The 21,063-nt window shown below is 48.9% G+C and overlaps 2 protein-coding genes across 4 annotated transcripts in view; both read right to left on the bottom strand.

Moving 5' to 3' along the window:
- RASSF2 (Ras association domain family member 2) overlaps positions 1–7,353 on the bottom strand; it is a 15,598-nt gene extending 8,245 nt beyond the window's left edge. Inside the window, exons 1-5 of one of the 2 annotated variants that reach the window (XM_017839256.1) lie at positions 7,279–7,353; positions 5,868–6,033; positions 2,763–2,850; positions 1,002–1,077; positions 228–379 (exon numbers count right to left, since the gene is read on the bottom strand). In XM_017839256.1, the coding sequence (XP_017694745.1) occupies positions 228–379; positions 1,002–1,077; positions 2,763–2,821 (287 nt within the window). In that variant the 5' untranslated portion in view covers positions 2,822–2,850; positions 5,868–6,033; positions 7,279–7,353. Of the gene's footprint in view, positions 1–227; positions 380–1,001; positions 1,078–2,762; positions 2,851–5,867; positions 6,034–6,531; positions 6,583–7,278 lie in introns of those variants that run through there. The other variant, XM_017839255.1, reaches the window with a different exon arrangement.
- A 2,885-nt stretch (positions 7,354–10,238) lies between these two features.
- SLC23A2 (solute carrier family 23 member 2) overlaps positions 10,239–21,063 on the bottom strand; it is a 58,319-nt gene continuing 47,494 nt past the window's right edge. For both annotated transcript variants that reach the window (XM_017839258.1, XM_017839259.1), the window contains exons 11-16: positions 20,581–20,728; positions 19,918–20,023; positions 16,893–17,022; positions 16,630–16,767; positions 15,381–15,476; positions 10,239–14,880 (exon numbers count right to left, since the gene is read on the bottom strand). In XM_017839258.1, the coding sequence (XP_017694747.1) occupies positions 14,648–14,880; positions 15,381–15,476; positions 16,630–16,767; positions 16,893–17,022; positions 19,918–20,023; positions 20,581–20,728 (851 nt within the window). In that variant the 3' untranslated portion in view covers positions 10,239–14,647. The remainder of the gene's footprint in view (positions 14,881–15,380; positions 15,477–16,629; positions 16,768–16,892; positions 17,023–19,917; positions 20,024–20,580; positions 20,729–21,063) is intronic.

The raw sequence follows: 21,063 nt of genomic DNA, 5'->3' as shown, positions 1-21,063 counted from the left end.
TGCAAAAGAGGGGGGTCTTTGCAAAAGGGAGGTCAAAAAAATTGGGGGTCTTTGTAAAGGGGGGGGACTTTTCAAAGCAAACCCCCCCTCCTTTATTTCTGACTTGGCTCCTTGCAGGTGTTGCCCAGAGACAGCAGAGGGGGGTGAACCAGCGAATCCCGACAGCCCTGAGGGGGTTTTTGGGGGTGGTTTTGGGGGTGTCGTTGCCTCCCCCACCCCCAGCTCACCCGTGGGCCCCCAGGTTGCAGCCGGAGTGCCAGGAGGAGGAGGAGGGGGGCGGGCGGATGCGCTGGTTGTCGTCCTGCATCTGGAGGCGGATCGGGCGCCGCAGCCCCCAGGAGATGTTCAGCAGCCCCTCCACGATGAGCTCCCCTTCCTCCTGCGTCCCAAAAAACACCCAGGAACGTGGCGTTGGAATTTAGGAACTTTAAGTCCCTTCACGCCCAAACCATTCAGTGATCCTGTGATTAAAAGGCATTTTTTGGACTCCCAAAATCCACCCAGTCTCACCCCGTGCCCGGGAAGGCCGTGGGGCAGATCCTCCTGGGAACTCTGAGAAGGCATGTGGAAAATAAGGATTGGTGACAGCCAGCATGGCTTCCCTGGGACAAATCATGCCTGGAAAACTTGGTGGCCTTCCAGGATGAGGCTACAGCACTGGGGGATGAGGGAAGAGCAGCATTCACCTGGGCTTGGGCAAAGCATTTGGCAGGGAATCATGACATGGAATCATGGGACGGTTTGGTTTGGAAGGGACCTTAAAGACCAGTCAGGGAATTCCTTCTCCATTCAACAAATCCAGTCTCTCCAGTTTAGAGAGAAGATCCAAGGCCAGGTTGGAGCAACCTGGGCCGGTGGAAGGTGTCCCTGCCCATGGCAGGGGGTGGCACTGGGTGGGCTTTGAGGTCCCTCCCAACCCAAACCATTCCATGATTCCATGACTCCCTAAGCCTGAACCAAGCCCAGTTCCCTTGGTTTCCCTCTGCCTGGGCCGTTCTCACCTCCCGGTGCCGCAGCTGCAGGTTCTGCCCTTCGTAGTAGATGTTGTAGGTCTTCAGGTGCAGGAGCAGCTCATTTCTGGGGAAAAAAACGCGGGAAAGATGCTGAGAAGAGGTTTGGAGGAAGGAGAGGAGATGCTGCAGGCACCACCCACTGACTCCTGAGCTGGATGGGGAGGGAATTTTGAGGATCTGGGAGAAAGCAGGAATTGCTTTCCTGGTTGAAGAACCTGCTACACTGCTGGGGGACCCAAAAATAGCTGAATTTGGGGCAAATTTGGCTCTTTTGGCACCTCTAGACCTCCCTTGTTGAAGGTATTGGCCGTGGGTTCAATCCACAATGAGGATTGAAGCTCCCTGTGATCGTGTCCCCCATGAATTTCCCAAAGAGATGTAGGAAAACCCACCAGACCTCGGGGCAGTTGGTCACAAGGCTGAAAAACAAACCCATTTTGGGGGCCCCCAAGCCCTGGGGTCACGTGGAGTCACAAGTTCTCACAGGCTGGTTTATCACGTTGGCTCCGGGCGCCAGAGCCCGACCTCGAGCTCAGAATCAAAGTCTGAGCCTTGTTCTGGTGGCAAAGTAATCATAAAAATAAAAATGAAGGCAAAACCAAAGTTTAAACGATAAAATGTGAAGATAAAGGTGAAAATAAAAATTTAAAATCATAAATAAAAATCATTGCAGAAATAAAAACAAGCCATCCCCAGCTGGCAAACCCGGCCAGGACAGTGATGCCAGGGTAGTGATGCCCCTGGCATTAATTCCCAAAGCTGGGCTGGCTGGTGGAGGTTCAGGATGCTCAGCACCACCAGACCATCAAAAACAAGCACAAATCCACGGGGATTTGGGGTTATCAGAAGGCAAAAAGGAGGAGGGAATATCACAGATTTGCTTTAGCTCCTCCAAAATCTTCCCTGAAACTTAAGAACCATTTTACTTCTTTTCCAAAGAATAAAAGAACAGTTTTTAATCAGGACTTTTTCAGCAAAACCTGGTTTTTTTTAAGAAAGTTTATCGAGCATTTGGTCACACCCCCTAGGAAAAGTTCAAAATCCCATCAACAACCCTTTTTATTTAAGAAAAATCACCATTTCTTGCCCCAGAATGTTTTTTTCCTTCCAAATCCAACTGAATTGAGTTAAACCCCAGGGTCACTCCATTCTTCCAGCTCGATGGAATATTATATATGATAGGTCATAGATAATATAGTATAGGTCATAAATAATATGTTATATATTGTATTTATAGTATTATGTATTCTTATATAACATTATATATATGTAACATTATGTATTGTTATAATATTATGTATAGTTATACATTACATTTTTAGATTACACATTGTATATTATATTACATATTATAGATAATACATACATATAATATACAGGTACAATAAATCAATATAATAAATCAATATACTATAATATATTATAATATACCATACTCTGCTATATATAATATAATATAATACAATATATAATATATATTATATATTATAGAATATATGTTCATTCTATATAAAAATATATAATCAATATATATTAAATATATACTATATAAATATATAAATAAATAATTATAAATATATAAAAATATTTATATATAAAATACATAAATAAATATATTAATTGTATGTATATATATGTGTGTATATATATATAAAATGAATATATATTTCCCCTGGAACATTCCAAACAAGCCCCCCAGCTCCCAGCTCCTCCAGTATTCCTGAATTCCAGCCCTGCTGAGCCTCTTACTTGGAGATGAATTTATCTTTCCCGCAGGGAACCAGGTCCTCTCCACCTCCGAAATCCATCCCCCCACACTTCTGTCATGGGAGCTGAGCTGGAGAGAGGCAGGAGAGAGGAACATCAGTGGGAGCCCCCCCATTCCCACATCCCTGCCCCCCATCCATGGAAAACTGAGAGGAAATAAAGCCCCTGGGTCTGCAAGAGCTCCTGGGAAAAGGCTCCAGAGGACACAGATGTGGAGTTTGATGTGGCTTCTCCGGGGGAAATGATGGGGAAGGAGGGAGATCAGATAAGGAAGAGGAGCCGCAAACTCACTGAAAATTTAATCCCGGTGGATTCACTTACATGGAATTTGCATTTGGAGCATCCATGGATGTCCCCGTGATGCCAGACAAGGAGGTGGGAGGGTTATAAGTGGGAGTTGCTCCTTTCCTGTATTTATTTTACTACTATTTTGTTCTGCAAGGCTTTGGACATTGGAGTCTGGATCTGGCTGCTGCTTCCCTGTGCCATCCCAAGCCCGGTGGTGGCACAGGGGATGATTTTCCGAGCAGCCAGAGATGTTGGGCTGGTCCTTCAGGGGTTGGATTTTTGTGCCAAAACAGCTCCATTGCTCTTGTGCAAAACACTTGGAAAGTCCTGTAAAAATCCCGCCTTGGGACTGGCCCTGGCTTAGATCTCCAGAGTGATTTTTGGACACAATGAAGGGGAATTAAAATGGGCTTCGGGATGAAGTCCTTGGAGCACTTGTGGAGTCAGAGCACTGTGGAAATGGGGCACCAGAGAGACCTTAAAATGCAGCATTGGGGCAGTTTTGAGTGATGAAAAAGGGCTTCTCAGGCCATGTTTTTCCTTGGATGTTTGTGCCACCCCCCTTACAGACGGGCTTCCCCTTTTCCAGGGTCTCTCCACTCCCTTCCCTTGTCCCAGAAAAGAAATCCAGGCAAGGGAAAAAAGCCTTTACTCTGCAAACCCCTGTTTTCTTCCACCTCCCACATCCCCATGTGCTTCCTCCCAGTCCCCCGGGAAACAAACCCCTTTTCCTGCAAGGCAACCACACAACCCCACAACAAATGCAGGCAGAGAAATGGCTCAGCCAAGGCCATGTGGTAAAACCTGTGTCGGAGGATGAACCTGCCCCTAAAACCAGCAGCAATCCTGGAGTCGGGATAAATCCCAGCGTACAAATGATTGGCAATGACAAAAGATGTTCCCTGACGTGTTTCAAACCCCAGAAGAGGCTGCAAAGGGCATGCTGGAGGTGGGGCAGGAGGGGAAGGGCAGGAAGCTGCTCCGGCCCCGGAGAAAAAGCAGAAGAGAAACTCAGCACTGAAAAATTGCACGAGGCAGTGGAAGGGCTGACAGAGCTTTGGGTTTCCTGAGGAGCCACAGGAGAACCCCGGGAAAACCTGGCAAAACCCAGCAAAACCCTCCTCCTGTGGCTGGCAGCCACCTCTCCACATCCATCCATCCTCCCACAGGGAATAAACCCAGCAATAATCCTATTTATCCCTCAGAAATGAGAGTGGGAAGGGATTTTGCAGCTGGCTTCAAGGTTTTGGGACAAATGTCAGTGCTTGTGGGGGACCCAAATTTGGGGTTCAGCACCTGTGAGATGCAGGAATGGCAGGAATGAGGATCTCAGGGGTGTCCCCTGACAGCGGATGGCAAAGCTCTGGAGATGTCCCGGGAGGATTAAAGGACAGGGCTGTTGGCTCATGTAAAAATGGTGCCAGAAATATCAAAGTGGCTGAAAAAAAAATAAAAGTGGCTGAAAAAAACCCTCCTACAGCAGCACAGCCCCGGGTGGAGCCTTTGGTATCACAGGGAGGTTCACTCTGGAGCATCACAGCAATGCAAAGGGGTAAAGCCAAATCCCTGGATCCTTGAAGGGGACATGGGGTGAACTCCAGCCATAAAAAAAGCACATTTTGGGGTGGAAGGGGAGCTCCAAAAGGCAGGTTCATCCTCCTGTGCTGAGGATCCTGTTTCCTGTTTACGCCCCGGCGCTGCCACCTTCGCCTCCGTCATCACATCCCCTTCCGAGCAGCAGGAAAGGGGCAAATTCTTCCTTTTTTGGGTCTGGAGAAGCTCCGGGTGGTGGGTGGAGGGGAACAGGGACCCAGCCAGAGAGCAGCCACTGCTGAGCCCCCAGTATTCCCCTCAGCTTTGGCAAAAGGCTGGAAATGCCCCCAGCAGAAGGGCTGGCAAAGCACAAGTTGCCCAATTGCCCGGCCAGGGCAGCTCAGCACCGGCCCCTTCCCCGGCCCCGCTGGGCCTCAGTTTCCCCACCCTGAGCTGACGCATTTCCCCCGTCCCTGCCCAGGCCGAGCTTCTGCTGAGGCCTCACAAAGTGCTTTTAAACCACGAGCAGATAAATCAATGCCCTGCCCCCGTGGCAGGAGGATTTCAGCCCTCTCTGCCTTCCAGCATCAGCTGCTCCTGCCAGTGCTTTCAGGCACGGCCCCCGACGGCCCCCAGACTTGTTCCACTCCCCAAAAATTACCTCCCTAAGCCCCTTCCCACACCCCTACAGCCCCAAGTGCCCCGTGGGGCAGAGGGAGACTGGTCATGCTCCCAGCCCCTCAAATGGAGAAGGGGTGAGCTCTCACTTTTGCCGAGCTCCCAGGGAGATTCACAACTCAAACACAACAACAAAACAAGGGGAAAAGTAGGAAAACCCTCCTCAATATTGTGTTTTCAGCAGGAGAGGGATGTTCGACCCTGCTCTTGCAAAGAAATCAGCATTTGGGGGGGTGGGGGTGCTGTCTTGGTCCCCCCCGGCAGCGCACGGAAGCTTTGGCTGCATCCCCGGCCGATCCCGCCGAGGCGGATTTGGCGCAGCTGAGGCTCCCCCGGCCGTGCGAGGGATTGTGGGAATATCCCTGTCCCCGGGGAGGCCACGATATTCCCTCCTGCTCAAACGCCGCCGCGTCCCCGCAGCCCAGGGCGGCTTTTACCCGGCCCAAGGGCGCTTCGATCCCGCCGCGATCGGTAGCAAAGCATCGTCCGAAGGCGACAATTCCTCCCGGGAGCCTCCCCCAGGCTCTGCTCAGCAGTACGGTGGGATACGACGGGATAGGACAGGACAGGACCCGGCCGAGCGCTCACCCCGTCCCGCTGATCCTCCCTGTGCTGGCGCTGGGGGCTCCGGCTCAGGCGCTACTCCGGGGCTGGGATCCCTTCCCCGCGTCCCTCCCGCATCCCTACGCGCCAAGGTGCGGCAGCTCCATTGTTTTCCAGCGCCGCTATTGTTCTCCAGCCCAATTGCTCCGTCCTGGAAGGGGAAAGGGGGAAAAGGAGGGGAGCGCTGAGCGCTGGCACAGCCGGCGGTGCAGCCGGGGTGGGGGGCACTCGGGGACGGGCGAGGGACCCATCGCACACTCAGCAGGTCGGACTTCCCCGGCTGGAGCCGGTGGCCACCAAGGGCTTGTCCTGGGCTACCGACCCGCAGCGGGCGGGTCCCGGCGGTGCCGCGGCGAAGGTGCCGTGCCCGGGGTGGGACCCGCGGGCGCTGCGGCCCCGGCGGCCCCAGCACGGAGGGGGATGCTGAGAGCGCGCGGAGGATGCCGAGGTGTCACCCCGGGGTTTGGGGGGCCGGATACGCCCCCGCTCCCCGCGGCCAGCGCGGCTTTCACCTCCTCCGCTCGCGGCGTCGCGAGGCCGCGGCTCAGCCCCGGGGCCGCTCCCCGCGGGACAGGGATGGGGATGGGGATGGAGGACAGGGATGGGGATGAGGATGAGCGTGGAGACGCCCCATCCCAGCCGCACTCACCCGGTGCCGGTGCCGGTGCCGGTCCCGCTCCGCAGCCGGTGCCCCCCAAGGGCCGCCCCTGGGCGGGGCGGGGCGGGACGCGACGGGGAGGGGCAGGGGCGGGGCCGCGGGGGTGGGAGCGCGGGGGACACCCCCCCTCCGGCTCCAGGGTCATCCCGGAACCTGGATCCCAAGGGACAGCCCGGTTCCGGGATCCCTTTCCGGGGACCAGGACTGGTGAACCCAAAGGATTCAGGCGCCCGGTTTGTCCCCGCGCGGACCGGAATCCCTAAGGATGCTCCGTCCCGCATCCCTGGTTCAGGCTCTGGGTTCTCAAAGGACGCGTTTCTGGCACCCGGGTTGCGCTCCAAGACCAGGATCCCAAAGGATGCTCCAGCCCCGCTGCCAGAAGCAGGATTCCAAATGAATCCCCATCCCACGCATCCAGGCTGGAAACGCTCTTACAGAGCTCCAGCTCTACGCAGAATTCCCAGAAGGAGCCTTGTGGGCTGTATCACGCAGGCTGAAGTGGTTATTTCTGCCTTAAAATGCCCCCAGCCCCGGGATATCCAGTGCCAGAGCCAGGCAGGCATCACCCTTTGCAGTTCTGCCGTCGGGACGGAGCAGTGGAGCCGTGCACTGGTTCCCAGCCACGGCCGTGGGATCCCCTCTGGATCCAAAACTGCCCCCGGGAAAGGGATTGGGGAGGAAATAAATTCAAATAAAATCTGCCTGGAAGCAGCTGTTGCAGCTGGGGGTCACAGTTACCTCTGAACTGGTGCTCAGCATTCCCGGGATGGGGGTCCCATCCTGCCCATCCGGCCCTGACACCGCGGGGGCACGTCGGGGGAGTTTGGGGGTATTCAGTATTCCAGAGGAGCAGCGGCCGCGTCCCTCCTCCTTTGTCTGCTCCTGACCTTTCCCAGTGCCGTGTGGCTTCTCTGGGCTTTTTTTCTTTTGAAGGAATTTGCCTAGAAACAGCCCACACGAAGGGGAAAAAAAATCCCAAAACAAAGAAATAATCTAAGCAGCTGCTTGAGCCAAACAGGCGTCTCTGCAGGCATGGGCTGCAATCAGCCTTTTTTCCCCCGTTTTCTTGGATTTGTATGTAAAACATGAGAAGTTCTGGAGGAGCCATCTGGCTTGAGGAAGCACTGACTCGGTGAAAGTGAGCCAGGGCTGGTCGGGATTGATATTCCAGCAGCATCTCAGGGCTGGCGGGATCAGAGGCCCTTTGTCGTGGGAAGAGCCCGGCCAGGCTCACAACGGAGCAGAGCCAGCCCTGGCCCCAAACCCCAGGGATTTCACCCCAAAGAGAGGCTTCTACCGACCCTCAGCTTGTGGGCTGGGTGCACAGGGAGGGAAAAGTAAAAATAAACAGAGGGTTTGGAGTGGGCACCTGTGGGAGCACAGGGGGATTTGGCTGCAAATTTGGGTTAAATCCTGATTTTGTGATGTGCTGTGGTGGGTTGGGAAGGCCCAAGCCTGGATGGAGGGATTTAGTTATCAAGGATAAGGAATTTGACCCGTTCCTGCTGTGTGGACACCCTGCAGTGTGAGAGGCTGGGCCAGGCTGGCAGTGCCTCCTTATCCACAGACGACCATGAGATGGATCCATAAGGAACCAAATACATGTGGAACCAAATCCACATGGAAGAGACCAAAGCTTTCATCCCCCCAGAGCCTGAGCATCCCTCCAGGCTGCTGAAAATCTCCCACGAAAAGGCAAACAGGGATGCTACAGCACCTGTTCTGCAGGTGAATTCCTTGAACCCTGAATTTCTGTGCCAAATGCCACACAGGGATCGCAGCTGATGCCTTTTAAACTGTCATCTTGGATGGATTTGCTCCCACCAAGGACCTCAGTCAGGCCTCATCAGCATGAAGCACCAGCTCCAAACCTCTCCCAGATTCAGTTGTTTCCTCCCAGACTGAGCAAACACCCAAAATCCCTTCCTTGCTACCTTGGCAGCTTCCCATTATTTCAGCTTTCAGCCCCCCGTGCTGATCGCCAGTAAATGCGGAGCAATATCACACACTTGGATGCACGTTTGTGTGGGAGCATCTGGGAGTTCTTACAGAGCCTCTGGGAACCAGATGGGAAGAGATGTGGCTCTGGAAAACCCTTTCCTTGGACCTGAACTGGTTTTCTTTGACACACAGTTGCTGGCCCTGTCTGAAGGTGCTTCAGTCCTTCTGAAAATCCTCAAATTCTGGGATTCTGCCCCAGATAAATAAAGCCCTCTGTGGGTTGATGCCAAATGTTGATTTGGGCAAAACAAGGAGAAAACAGAGTTATTCCCTCAGCTCTGATCCAGCAGCACAGGGGATTAGTCAGGATTAAGATCAGAGGGGTTTTCATCACAGACCCAAACCTGAAGCGATGAGAAATCCCTGGCCCTGGTCACGCAGCTGCTCCACTGGCTTTGATCCCAAATCCACTTTCCCCTGCTCCCACTGCCAATTTGGGTGACTTTTGGCCATTTTAGTTCCCATCTGACCCCACCACTTTTGGACTCATCACCAGGGGCTACATCCAAGTTGGGAAAGCACTGGGGTGTCTTCATTCCCCTCAAAGCAGGAGTAGCTCCTGCAAAAGGCCGACAGACACCTGAAGGTGCCTCAGCTGGACGTTTCCAGCCCCTGATCCATTGCAGGCAGTGCTGCTGCTCTGGGATAACACTGGGAATTTACCAGCAGAGCTGCAGATGAACCAGATGAGTTCATTTAAGGGCAGGGGAGGAGCTGAGGTGCTCTCAGCTTTGTTTAAAAGCCAAGGGGACACTCGGCTGGTTCATCAGCACTTGGGGAGACCTTGGAGGCGCCTGAACTGAAACCAGGGATGAACAGTAAGGAGAGGAATGGGCAGGAAGAGCCTCTTCCCAATAAATCCAGGGATGTAACGTGTCCATGTGGCATGAGCTGGGGGCTGAGAGCTGGAAGGCTCAGGAAGGTGCTTGGGGGTTGTATTTTTGGGTGGCACTTGCTACAAAGGGATTCTGGGTCTCCCCATCACCTGGATTCCCAAATCATCAATTCTCAATTAGGAAGAAATTCTTCCCTGTAAGGATGGGGTGGGGGCTGGGATGGAATTCCCAGAGAATGCCTCATCCCTGGAAGTGTCCAAGGGCAGGCTGGAGCAACCTGGTCTAGTGGAAGGTGTCCCTGCCCATGGCAGGGGGTGGCACTGGATGGGCTTCAAGGTGCCACCCAACGCAAACCATTCCAGGATTCTCCAATTCCAGGATTCTCCATCAAAAGGGATGTTTAAAAGGAACTGTAACACCACCACGTTGCATCTATGCCCGCGTTTATTTATACTGAACAGCTTTAAAAATACAGAATAAAATAGCTTTATCTACTATTATTCACAACATCTGGTCCAAATATTACATTTTTAAATATTTAGTTGTTTAATGAAGCAATGTTAGAAAAAAACCCAAACAAACCATGAATTAAAAAAAAAAAAATCAAAAAAACCCAAACAAACAAACAAAAAAAACCCAAACCAAAACTCCATAAAAGAATTACACATCTTGGAACAACAACAACAAAAATAAATCAAACAACACCTCCCCCCCCCAAATAAACTCTTGCTGTTTAACAAAAAAAGTTTTACAGCCAAAGTCAGTCACAAAAAGTCATGGAAAAAGAAAATTTATCCCCACTGCCTAAGAACAGTCAATAGTTTGTTACGCCAAAGGTTGTTATGAACAGACAAATACAAGAATTTGGACTGGCAGTAAAGATGATTGACCTGGAAAGGTGGAGGAAAAGCCAGAGTACACAAGGCAAGTCGAGATTTCCCTCTGATATCCATAGGATGGCAACAGCCACAGGCAAATGGGAACCAGCCAGGGATGCTCGGGATGGCTCCCAACACGGATCCCAACACTTGGAGCAGCCCAGGGAGACCCTGGGGACTCGTGGCCTCCCCAACCCCACAGCTCCACAGCCCCGAGGGGGCCGTGAGCCTCCAAAAACACAGAGAAACCTGCCCCAAGTGGGACCTCTCTGCAAAAAAGAGTGAGCCACAGCTCCCCTTGCTCCAAAAAAATCAAGGAAAAAGGAAAGTGAAGTCGCTTTTGGTTGCAAAAGGCCACGGAAAAGAAACATGAAGGTCGTGCTGGTCTCACACACGCGTTTTACACACCAAGAGATCGATTATATCGAGCACAGTTGGGGTGGGTGGAGGCATCCAAGGCTCACCCAAACCATCAGACACCAGGGGTTTGGGGCCACGTGTGCCTGGAGTGCTGTTTATACCCAAAAGGATGTGATTTCCACACTTTGGAAGGATAAATGTATCAATGAGGGGTCGCACTGATGCTCCTCGGGGAGGGTTTTCTGTGCAAGCGCCAATTGTGCACCGGGAGCCCCGAGGGCTCAGTGGGGAAAGGAACAAGAAAACCCTTCAGTTTTGGGTAGGAACACAAACATGGGTAAATAAAGTATACACAACCACTATAGATTCGTCAATGAAGAAATTCTACCATCACATGACATTGTCATGACACTCATACCACTCCCTCCCAGGAAAGCGCCGCCGTTATCCTGAGTGGAAATGTTATTTTTAATATATGGAAATAAAATACTGCAATATATTCATGTACAAACCAAGTTGTCATATTTCAAGTCAGTATTAAAAGGCATAAAAGCAAATTTGGGGTTTAAAAGGTTGAACTTTCTGAGCGAGGTACAAGGTGAAGTCCCTCTAATATGACAACGTGAGTCAGCCACAGCAGGCAGCTACGAAACCTAAATTTCTATAGGTACAATTTGCAAGTATTTGCTTTAGAAAACGTGTTTCAACATGTCAGCAAGAATCCTTAATTTAACCTAAAAAAAATACAAGAGAATATCAATTACAAAAATCCCAAGTTACTTTGTTTGTATACATTGATGCCACCTTTGATATGACAAAATGATATTTCTACCATGAATATTTGCCCTTCCCTCTTATGGTTGAAACATCTCATCACCTCTTAACTCACCTCTCAGGTGTTGCCTTCCCTGGGTGGTTGGAGTTTGGCTGTTTGAAAGGCAGGGAAGAAAACAGAGAGGAAAACACAGTATTGCATTTACAGTCAGGCTACATCTGGATGTCACCAGCAAACATGACATGACGTGTTTAAATGCTTTTCCAAACTGCAGCTTAATCCCCCAACACACCTTTCAGCAGCTCAGGATGGGCACCCAGCTCCCCTGGAATTTCACAGCAGCCACTGGGGTGGAAAAGTGACCAGGAAAAGTGGCCACGGGAGGGTTTAAGGCCCAAAATCACCTGCTGCAGCTGCACAAACCCAGGGGAAACTCAGTTATTTCCCTCACAAGGAAAAGCAACGGGTCTCCTTGCACTGGCAGCACTGGTGGGGTCCAGGTACCTCGGGAAGGGAGAAGGGAGCTTCTCTTCCCAAGGTACCTGTGATCAGCTCTGCCCTCGCTCACCTCAGCCCAGGTCACTCCAGGTGCTGCCTCTGGCTCCATCCCGACCCTTCCCTGCACATCCCAGGGGCTCCAGCATGTCTCCTTTCCCACCCTGAGGCCCACCTTTAACCATTCACCCACGGGATAAGGTGGAGAGTCCTCAACTGACAGACAGGGTTACAAAAATGACCAGAACCTCAACTGCTCCTCGGTGCTCCCTGCAGGACAGGCCTGCCCTCAGCCAGGGGGGAACGGGCACAGGAGGGCCCAAAGTCACCAAGAGAACAAAACCCAACAGTTAAACACAGAACTGCACTTGTTCAGAGAGCTGTTCCAGTGCTGCAGGAAAGGAGGAGTGTTCTGCTCCAGGGAGGAGGAAAACTCCCCTTGGATTCAGTGCCCTGGAATTCGAAGTGTCTTAGCAAATCCCAGGTGAGGCAACACAGAACACACATGGCTTGACCTCAGCCAGGGTGAGAGGAGACAAACCTCTCATCACCTCCTCTCTCTGAAGTTCTCCAAACTGCTTGGGGGAGGAGTTGGAAAGCCTGGGAACAGGAGTGTCCCTCCCCATCCCGCTGGATGGGGCAGCTCAGCTGCTCTGAAGTGGCACCACTGGAAATAAAAAGGTTTTTTTCTCCATTTCTCAACTTTTACAAGATAATCAACTTTGGCATTTTACATCACCACAACCCTTTGGGTTGTACAACCACCAGAGGTGGCTTTTGTTCTCCTTTGTTATATGTATTTTTAACTCCCCCACGTCTCCCACACATCTTTGGTTGAACTTAAAGTCGGGAAATCTGGAAGCTTCGTGCCACTGATCAGAGGTGTCTGCACTCCAACTGTGTGCAGGTGGACGTGGGAATGGAACACCTGACTACCTGGAGAGGGAAAGTTTAAAAAATGAGGAAAAATGACTGTTTCACAGGCAAACAAACCTCGTCTACTACACAACAACTCTTCTGACCAGCTTTCGAGACAGCCCAACTGACACCGAGACTGCAAACTACTGAAAGTTCCCCGAAGCAGGAACAAAGGCATGCTTGGATATGGAAAAAGCGGGATAAAATAGGTTCTGGAAACAGCCATGGCATGCTGAGAATATCCACGGAATCATTCCGACTCTACACTACTCAGTACTGATCCGTTACGCTCCTGCCTTGCCCTCCCACCCCAACCCCTCCATGCTTCAAAAACCCAGAACAAATTCACCTGGAAGCAGAGAAAACAGAGTTCCTGCGCTCCTGTCCAGTAGTCAAAGTTTGATAAATATCTCAGGGAATTACAGGATCCACTGTTATGGTTTTCCAGGAATACAAAACGCAAGCACCGTAGAGCATTACTGGCCTTGAAATTACATTACACGACATTTCCCTGATGATTCCACAGCTGAAAATGCTTTTTGGGGCCACACTGAAGTCTAAAACTAACTTGCAATAGTAAGAACATTAAACAGGAATAAAACTGTTAATTATGAATGCATGATGAGCGTGAACACCCACAAAACATCAGAGCTGAGACTATTCCAGGAAAAAAAAAATCTCTGAGTGGTGCCCTGATTGGACCCGATACCCGTGAAACCATCCGTGGGTGGGGCTGCCAGATGTAGTGTCTCTGCCATTCCAAACCCCCTTCCCAGCAGGAATGAGCCTCTGGACAAGCCCCACAAGGAGAGAAGGAAGAGGCAATGCGACGTCAGCTGCTTGTGCAGCATCAGCTGTTGATATCCCATAAAACCTCCTGCCCAGATCCAAGCCAGCATTCCCACACCTGGCATTCCCTGCACAGGGACAGGGGTTAACTGCTTAACTGCTCAATTCATTGCCCTTGCTGTCTGGGAAACATCCTGCTGGATGCAGGCACCGGACTAAAAAACCACCAAGCCCTGTCTGGAAGTTCAAGTTTCCCACCCCTGTAACACTCCAGCCACGTGTCCCTGGGTAGAAATCCTGGACACTGGGATTAGCTGGGGGAATCCCAGGTGGAAAAAGCAAACGTTCAGAAACTGAGAAATGGTGTGAAAGAAGTGGCTCCTGCAGCACTGAGCCAGCAGAAGTCAGCCCTGGTTTTCATGGGCAAAGTTAGTGCAGAAACTTCCTGTCTTAGCACTGGATGTGCCACTGGAATTGTGGATAATTCAAAATAATACTTTCATGATTTGCCTTTATCAACTGAATCCAGTTTTCAGGGTACTGCAGATATGGAATGTGCAAATCAGGGAGTAAAAAACAAGATCTATGGGATTTGACATGACTAGAAGTAACTATTTGTCCTTTTTTTCTTTTCTTCCCCCCTCCCCTTCCCATGGATTCAGATTTCCTGGCATAACCAACATTGCCAGCAATGACTGTGCCAAGTGAGGGCTCCAATAAAATCAAAATTTAGGTTAATTAAAGTTTTTCAATAGCACCTACACACTTCCAGGACCTAAACCCATTTAAAATAAACAGACTTAGGTACTACAACTCCCCCAAACCCCTGGAATTTGCCCCAGAGACACCAGATCTGGCTCCCACCACCCACAACAGGAAAAGCCTTTTTTTTTCTTCTTCTTCTTTTTTTTTTCTTTTTTTTTTTAAATCTGTCTCAGCTCTGGTTCCAGAATTTAAATGCAGATATACAAAACATATATTTTAATGCTTCTTAATCAGCAAGAAACTGCAAATACATCTTTTACTACAACTAGATAATATAATTTCAACTAAGGCTATACTGTAGCTTCTGAGTCTTCGTCTGAACTCCTGCAGTTACTGCTTTTCCTGAAGCCTTTCCACGTGTATCCCATGAAGGTGGGGCTGATGGGCAGGAAGCTGAAACACCTGTATTTTTTAATGAAGTTCATGCCAAAAGGCAAATCATACGTTTCCATGCCATCCAGAGATTTGCTTCCTTTCCCGATCCCTTTCTTCCATTTCCGTATTCCCCTTTCTTCAGGGCTTCCTAGAAGGCAAAACAAAAGGGAAAAAAAAAAAAAGGTATATATTCCTGGATATCTTTATGTGTACACACAAGTAATAAAGCAGAGGTTAAAAGAAGGAAGAAAAGCTCAGGGCTCAGCCACCACGTTCAGCAAAGCTCTGAAAAGATCTTCCAGAGTCCTCGGAAAGGCAGGAAGAGGGAAAAAAATACCATGTTTAATTTTTTAAGTGGAAGTTGAGGCAAATTTTTCCTCTTGAATGGAGCAGGTTTGGATCTTAAAACAGTTTTCTCTGCCTTCTGAAGACTGTTGTGGGTTGGTTCTGATCAGCTCTTTGGGATGTTTATAGGACAGAGGGCTCAGCCTGGAAAGGATCCCGGGGGTTCTCAGGGAAAGCCAGGCCTGCAGGTGTGAGCAGGGAGCAGCAACAGCAGGGATGTCCCCCTGCTCCCCTGCCTCCCTGGAGTGCTGTTACTGCAGAAAGGCAGCTGTTGCTCAGGATAAGGACAAGCCCAGTGCTGACCTGGAATGGTGTTGTCCAAGACGAAGGCGACGCAGCCCCCGACGAACATGGCTGTGGTGAGCAGGACGTTCAGCACCTGATCAATTCCTGCTATTCCTGCAAAAAACAGGCACAAACACCGACCTTTTGTCATTTTTTATCAGGCATATACACATCCTGCCAAGTTCAGTGAGGGATTTGTTCAAACAGGACTCTGGAAAACATGTGGGAATTGATGCAGAAGAACCTTCACCTAACACAGCCCCCCACGGGACATTCTGCCCCAAAATGTAACTCCATGAACTTTCAGCTGCTCATAAAAATGTCACAAAACACCATTTGAGAGTCTACTGCAGACACAGCTAATTTAAACTATTGATTTTTTTTATAGACGTATTTTTTTATTATTAGAAAACTATAAAATGGAAAAGAGAAATGTCCAAAATGTAAAATGGTGTGGGATTGAAGTAACTCTTTTTATAAATCTTTATTTTTTAAAAGGGCAAGACTTCAAAACACCAGTTCATGGCAGAACATTCTATTAGTGTGTGATCACCCACCTCTGCCTGAATGATCTGCTTTGTGAACCACTTAAAGTAGGACAGGTATGCCCTTAAATCCAGGTCTGAAGTGACAGATAAATACTGTCAGTTAATATTTCCTTTAAAAACACCCCAAACCAGTGAAATATTCCTTTAGAGAGCCCATCTCTGATGACACAGGATGTCATGATCACTGCTGAGAGGGGAATGCTAAACCAGAAAACCTTCCCCATGGATTCCCCAAAGCTACAATTTGATTAACAGCCTGGAGTTCATTAAAATTAAAATTCCCATCCAGAACATGTGTCTGCAGTGACAAAAAAATTCAACCCCCCCAAAAAATCCCTCCCTCCCAAACTCTACCTTGGTGCTTCCCCTTAGTCTTTTAACATCATTTACATCTCAGATTCACCCTTTTTGTCTTTTTTTCCTGGTATTTGCCCCCTTTCATTGCTCTATGGAGTACCAAGAAAAAAGCAGGAAAACTTCAGCTGGATCCCACTGAAACATTTAACTCAGGTCTCAACATCCTAATTAATTCTCCTCAGAGAATATATATATATATATATACACACACATATAAAGCTTATCTGTATCTACAGCTTTTATTGTCTCCAAATACTTTGGGTTTTCTCTTACTGACCTTTCCATTCCTTTGTACCTGTTTGTACTTCCCATGTGAGTGGAAGGGAAAAGCAGGTTTTGTGTGGGTGGGCAGGAACATGTACCTGTGACCAGGGGGTTCTGTTTGAGATAACTTGGGAGGACAAGCCCGAAGAAAATGGAAAATCCAAGGACAAACAGATTCCGAGAGGAGTTTAAATCAATGAACTGGAGGTTCGACAGACCCACAGCTGTAATCATCCCTACAGAAAAAAAAAAACCAAGCAAACAAAGATCAGCTTTTAGATAGGCTTTTCCTTCAAAAACAGATAGAAAAACACATATAAACACAGAATTAGAGTAAAAAGAGGAGTAAAGTCCATATTACCAAAGAGGGTGCAGAAGAGAGCCCCCAGCACAGGGTCGGGCAGGGATGCAAAGAGGGCACTGAACTTCCCAACCATCCCAAGGAGCAGCATGAAGGCAGCTCCATACTGGATCACCCTGCGACTCCCAACCTGCAGGGAAAAAAGGAAAAGACACTGGAAAAAGTCTGCACTTGGTCCAACTTCACACCTGGAAATTTATGTTGTTATTCTCCTTCTCAATTAAATTTCTTCTCAAGCTTCCTGTGTGCTTTGGTTGGTGCTCAAAGGCTGCAGAGCCTTTCCAAGTGGCCCAGCTGGGACAGGGCTGTGCTCCAGCCTAACAGAACTTGCTTTAATTTGGGTTTTGTTAACACCAAGTCAGCTTTAAAACGACGTGTAAATGCTACAGCACAACCACCAGGAAATGTGGTGCAGGCCCAGCTACAAGAGAGAAAGCAAGAAGAGAGAGGCCACACCTGGGAGAGATGGAAAATGGAACAAATAAATTCCACGTGTTGCTGCCCTTTGACACAGCAAGATGTGGATGAGGTGAAAGAGGAGTGGGATTTCTGAGCTGACATTACCAAGGTTTTGCAAAACCCCTCTGAGACCAGGACTGAGTTCACTCCACATGCAAATCAGGGCTGTGCTGACACTGAAACCAAGGGCCTGCACTTCCTTCCCAGTTTTATTTTAAGCGCCCGAACTTCAGGCAGTGTTTGTCTGTGCTGCAGTGGTAGATGATAAACCTGAACAGTTGATATTTTAACACTGCTCCAGTACCAGAAGAGGTGCCCCAGGGACAAAAAAACCCCTTTTACACTGTAAAAGGTGTTTCTGGCAAAGCCCTTTGCAGGTCTCCTGGTACAGAGTATTCGGGTTCAAAGCGAAGGAGATATTAATTTGTTGACCAGGTGTGGCTGAGCTAAATGAGTGAAATGAGAAACACAAGATAGAGCAGGCCTGAAAAATGGTCCTTCTCTCCCTCCCTTCCTCACTGCTGAGCTCTCAGGTGGGACTGTTCACCTGCAAACAGGAGCTACACCAGCAAACTGGGGAGTTCACTAAATTACAACAGAGTTTAACTTGCACCTTTCTCTACCTTATGAAGACATTAATTTCCCTAGGGGCACCAATATCTTGCTCTAAAATAGAGTATCACCAATATCTTGCTCTAAAATTATCTTCCTGCATGAAAGAGGCAAATTCTTTAGAGACCCACATGCTGGTGACACTTATTTATGCAAATGCTCAATCACTGCAAGGCAAACAAATTAAGCTCCTCTGGAAAGCTGCAGAAAATACCCTGGGCAGCACTTAGCTCTGCCTGCATATTTACTGCCAGCACACACTTAAGGTGATTATTTGGGAGTGCACGAGGTGGGACCTGGTACCTCCAGTTCCCCACCACCATTGTGGTATGAGCTGCCCAGACTTCAGCCCCAACTGATCAGAGTTAATTGATGCTCCTCTCATCAAATAAAACTCACAGACCAGCTCAGAGATTGGGCAGTATTTACGTCCAGTTGGAGCCTGAAATTTAAGTTCTAAGTGTCATTCTATACCAATTTCAAGGAGGGTAAATGCCTTTTGAAATGACAGAATGGGATCACCAGGATGATGCAGCACTAAGGATTTTCCCCTCCCAAATAAACAGCAGAGTATCCACATGCCAAAAATCTATTTAGGCAGAAATGAAGTTGAAATACTGTTAGGAATTTAGGAATGAGTGTGCAGGCAGGAAAGCCAGAGGAAGCACTGGAGCAGAGCCATCCAGCTGTGCCACTCTGGGTAAGGCACATTCACTCCTCCACCACATGCTCTGAACAGACTAACTGTGGTCAACCCTGCTTCAGCTGCCATCAAACATTCATTTTTTACTGTCCCAAAGCAAAATGCCCACTCATTTCTGTGGGCTGTTAATAGAAAAGTGTTGTTAATTCATATCAACCCCCATGAATAACAGCAGAAAGGAAGCAGAACAGAATAAACCTTTCTTTAAGGATTTTTCTGACTAAAATTTCTTCTAGGAAATTTCCATCAGCAGCTGAATGGCAACTGGTACAGACAGCAGATGGTGCTGTTAGTGTTACATTTCATCCTGAACCCAGCAGAATAATCCTTTGTGCAGGAAACAAATGGGTGTAGATGATAAACAAATGGGTGAAGATAAATATATCATTTATATTGTATTAGGTCAGAGGGATGAGCTATTGGAAGCACAGAACACACATTTTCCACCTCATGTGCACGAAGGATTTATGGCTTCCATGCAAAATCCACAACAAGATGTACCAATTTGCAACATAAATTACTGCTACCAGTGTTGCTGGTATTTCTTAACAAGGTTAAATTAACAACATCAAGCAAATCTCTCTGCAGCCCAAGGCCTCCCAGTTCAAGGCACTCATCCAGTCCCACATGTGAACAAAGGGATTCCTCAATATATTTTGTTGATTAACACCCCAAAAAATACGTAACCCCTTAATCAGTGCCTTAAAACCAAACATTTAGGGTACATTTAACTCTCAAATTACCTTGACTGCAGTGTCTGTGTCAGTGTACAGATGTCTGTCCTGGTACAGATGTAGATAAAGCCCAAGGACCACAAATTGCACTTTACTGTGTTCAAATGAGGCATTAAAAACAGTCACTACCCTACTGATGCCTTCAGAGCCAAGACATCCAAAAAGTACCAATTTCTACACAGTTTACAGTGTTTATGCCTCACTCAAACCACCCCAGAGCCCTGGAATGCTGCCTTGGTTTTCCAAGGGACAGTTCATTTGGCAGCATCTGCTTTCTGCAGGTTCTAACTGCCTTTTACTCTGAATAAAAAGATCTTTGAGGCCCTGATGCAGAATAATGCATTTCCACCAGAGAACAGCTGGTACAGACAGGCAGGTGAACCCAGAATGATGTGTAAAGTTTGTCTGCACGAGCAGAATGGTTTCCTGGAAGAGGATCATGCTGTGAAACACGAACGTAAGGAATACACCCGAGGAGATGAAGTAAGTCCCTGAGAGCTCAAGGTAAAGCACATACCTTTGTGATGCCCAAGACACCAATGTTAGGGCTGGAAGAGGTGGATCCATTCCCTGTCCCAAATACCCCATCCAGAACACAGGAGAGACCCTCGATAAAAATCCCCCTGTAAACCACAAACAGAAACCAAGAGTCAGTTTGCTGAGCACAGACTCCTCCAGAGGGTATTTTATGGCTCAGGGTTACAGGGGGACTGTCAGGGCATCTGTTCCATTATGGAATTATTGTAATTCATGTTTCCAGCTCCAAGAAACCTGGAACACCCATTTGAGTTCTGTTTTCTGAGTCTTAGATACCCACATTCTTAAACTGAGGAAATCACAACATAATTCAAGTCAAACTTAAGAGCTGCTCTTTATTTCTGCAGCTGCATTTCAGGTGAATTTGACAAAATACCCCAAATTCCAGACCTGATTTAGAATTCTGTCCCCATGGAAACCATGCTATCAACTTCCACAGACTCCAGCAAGAACAGGACTGGGATTCCAATGCTCCATTTGCAACAAAATAATTCCACATGACAACTGCATCTTGTATTTCAGCTTCTTGGCCCTTGTGTTTGACCAAACTGTAACGTTTCATCTCGGAGCACATCCCAACAGGAAAAAAACCCAAAAACCCAAGTAGCTGAAGACACTGCAAACATTTCTGGTTTGGCCAGACCTGTTTATTGCATGGATGGGTGGAGGAGGAGCACAGGACAGCCGGGCACAGGCGTAGTAGTCCCCGATGGACTCGATGATGCTGGCGACGACGGCGCTGAGCATCCCGATCACCCCGGCAGCAGAGATGGTGGGCAGCCCCCACTGAACTGTGGGGAGAACAACACTGAGATCTCCCCTGCCCCAAAACAACTCAGGTATCAAAAAATACGGCCATTTCACGGAATCATGGAATTGTCTGGCTTGGAAAGGATCTCTAAGATCATCAAGTTCCACCACTCCCCCAGCACTGCCAAGGCCACCACTGACCCATGTCCCTGAGTGCCACATCCACAGGGATGTTAAATCCTTCCTGGGCAGGGGGACTCCACCCCTGCTCAGGGCTGGGCAGCCCTTTCCAGGAAGGAATTTCCCCAGTATCCAACCTGACCCTCCCCTGGCACAGCTGGAGGCCGTTCCCTCTCCTCCTGTCCCTTGTTCCCTG

This window comes from Lepidothrix coronata, unplaced genomic scaffold (assembly GCF_001604755.1).
Source record: "Lepidothrix coronata isolate B3197 unplaced genomic scaffold, Lepidothrix_coronata-1.0 Scaffold393, whole genome shotgun sequence".
Lineage (NCBI taxonomy): Eukaryota > Metazoa > Chordata > Aves > Passeriformes > Pipridae > Lepidothrix > Lepidothrix coronata.
This window is presented reverse-complemented; position numbering and strand designations above follow the sequence as displayed.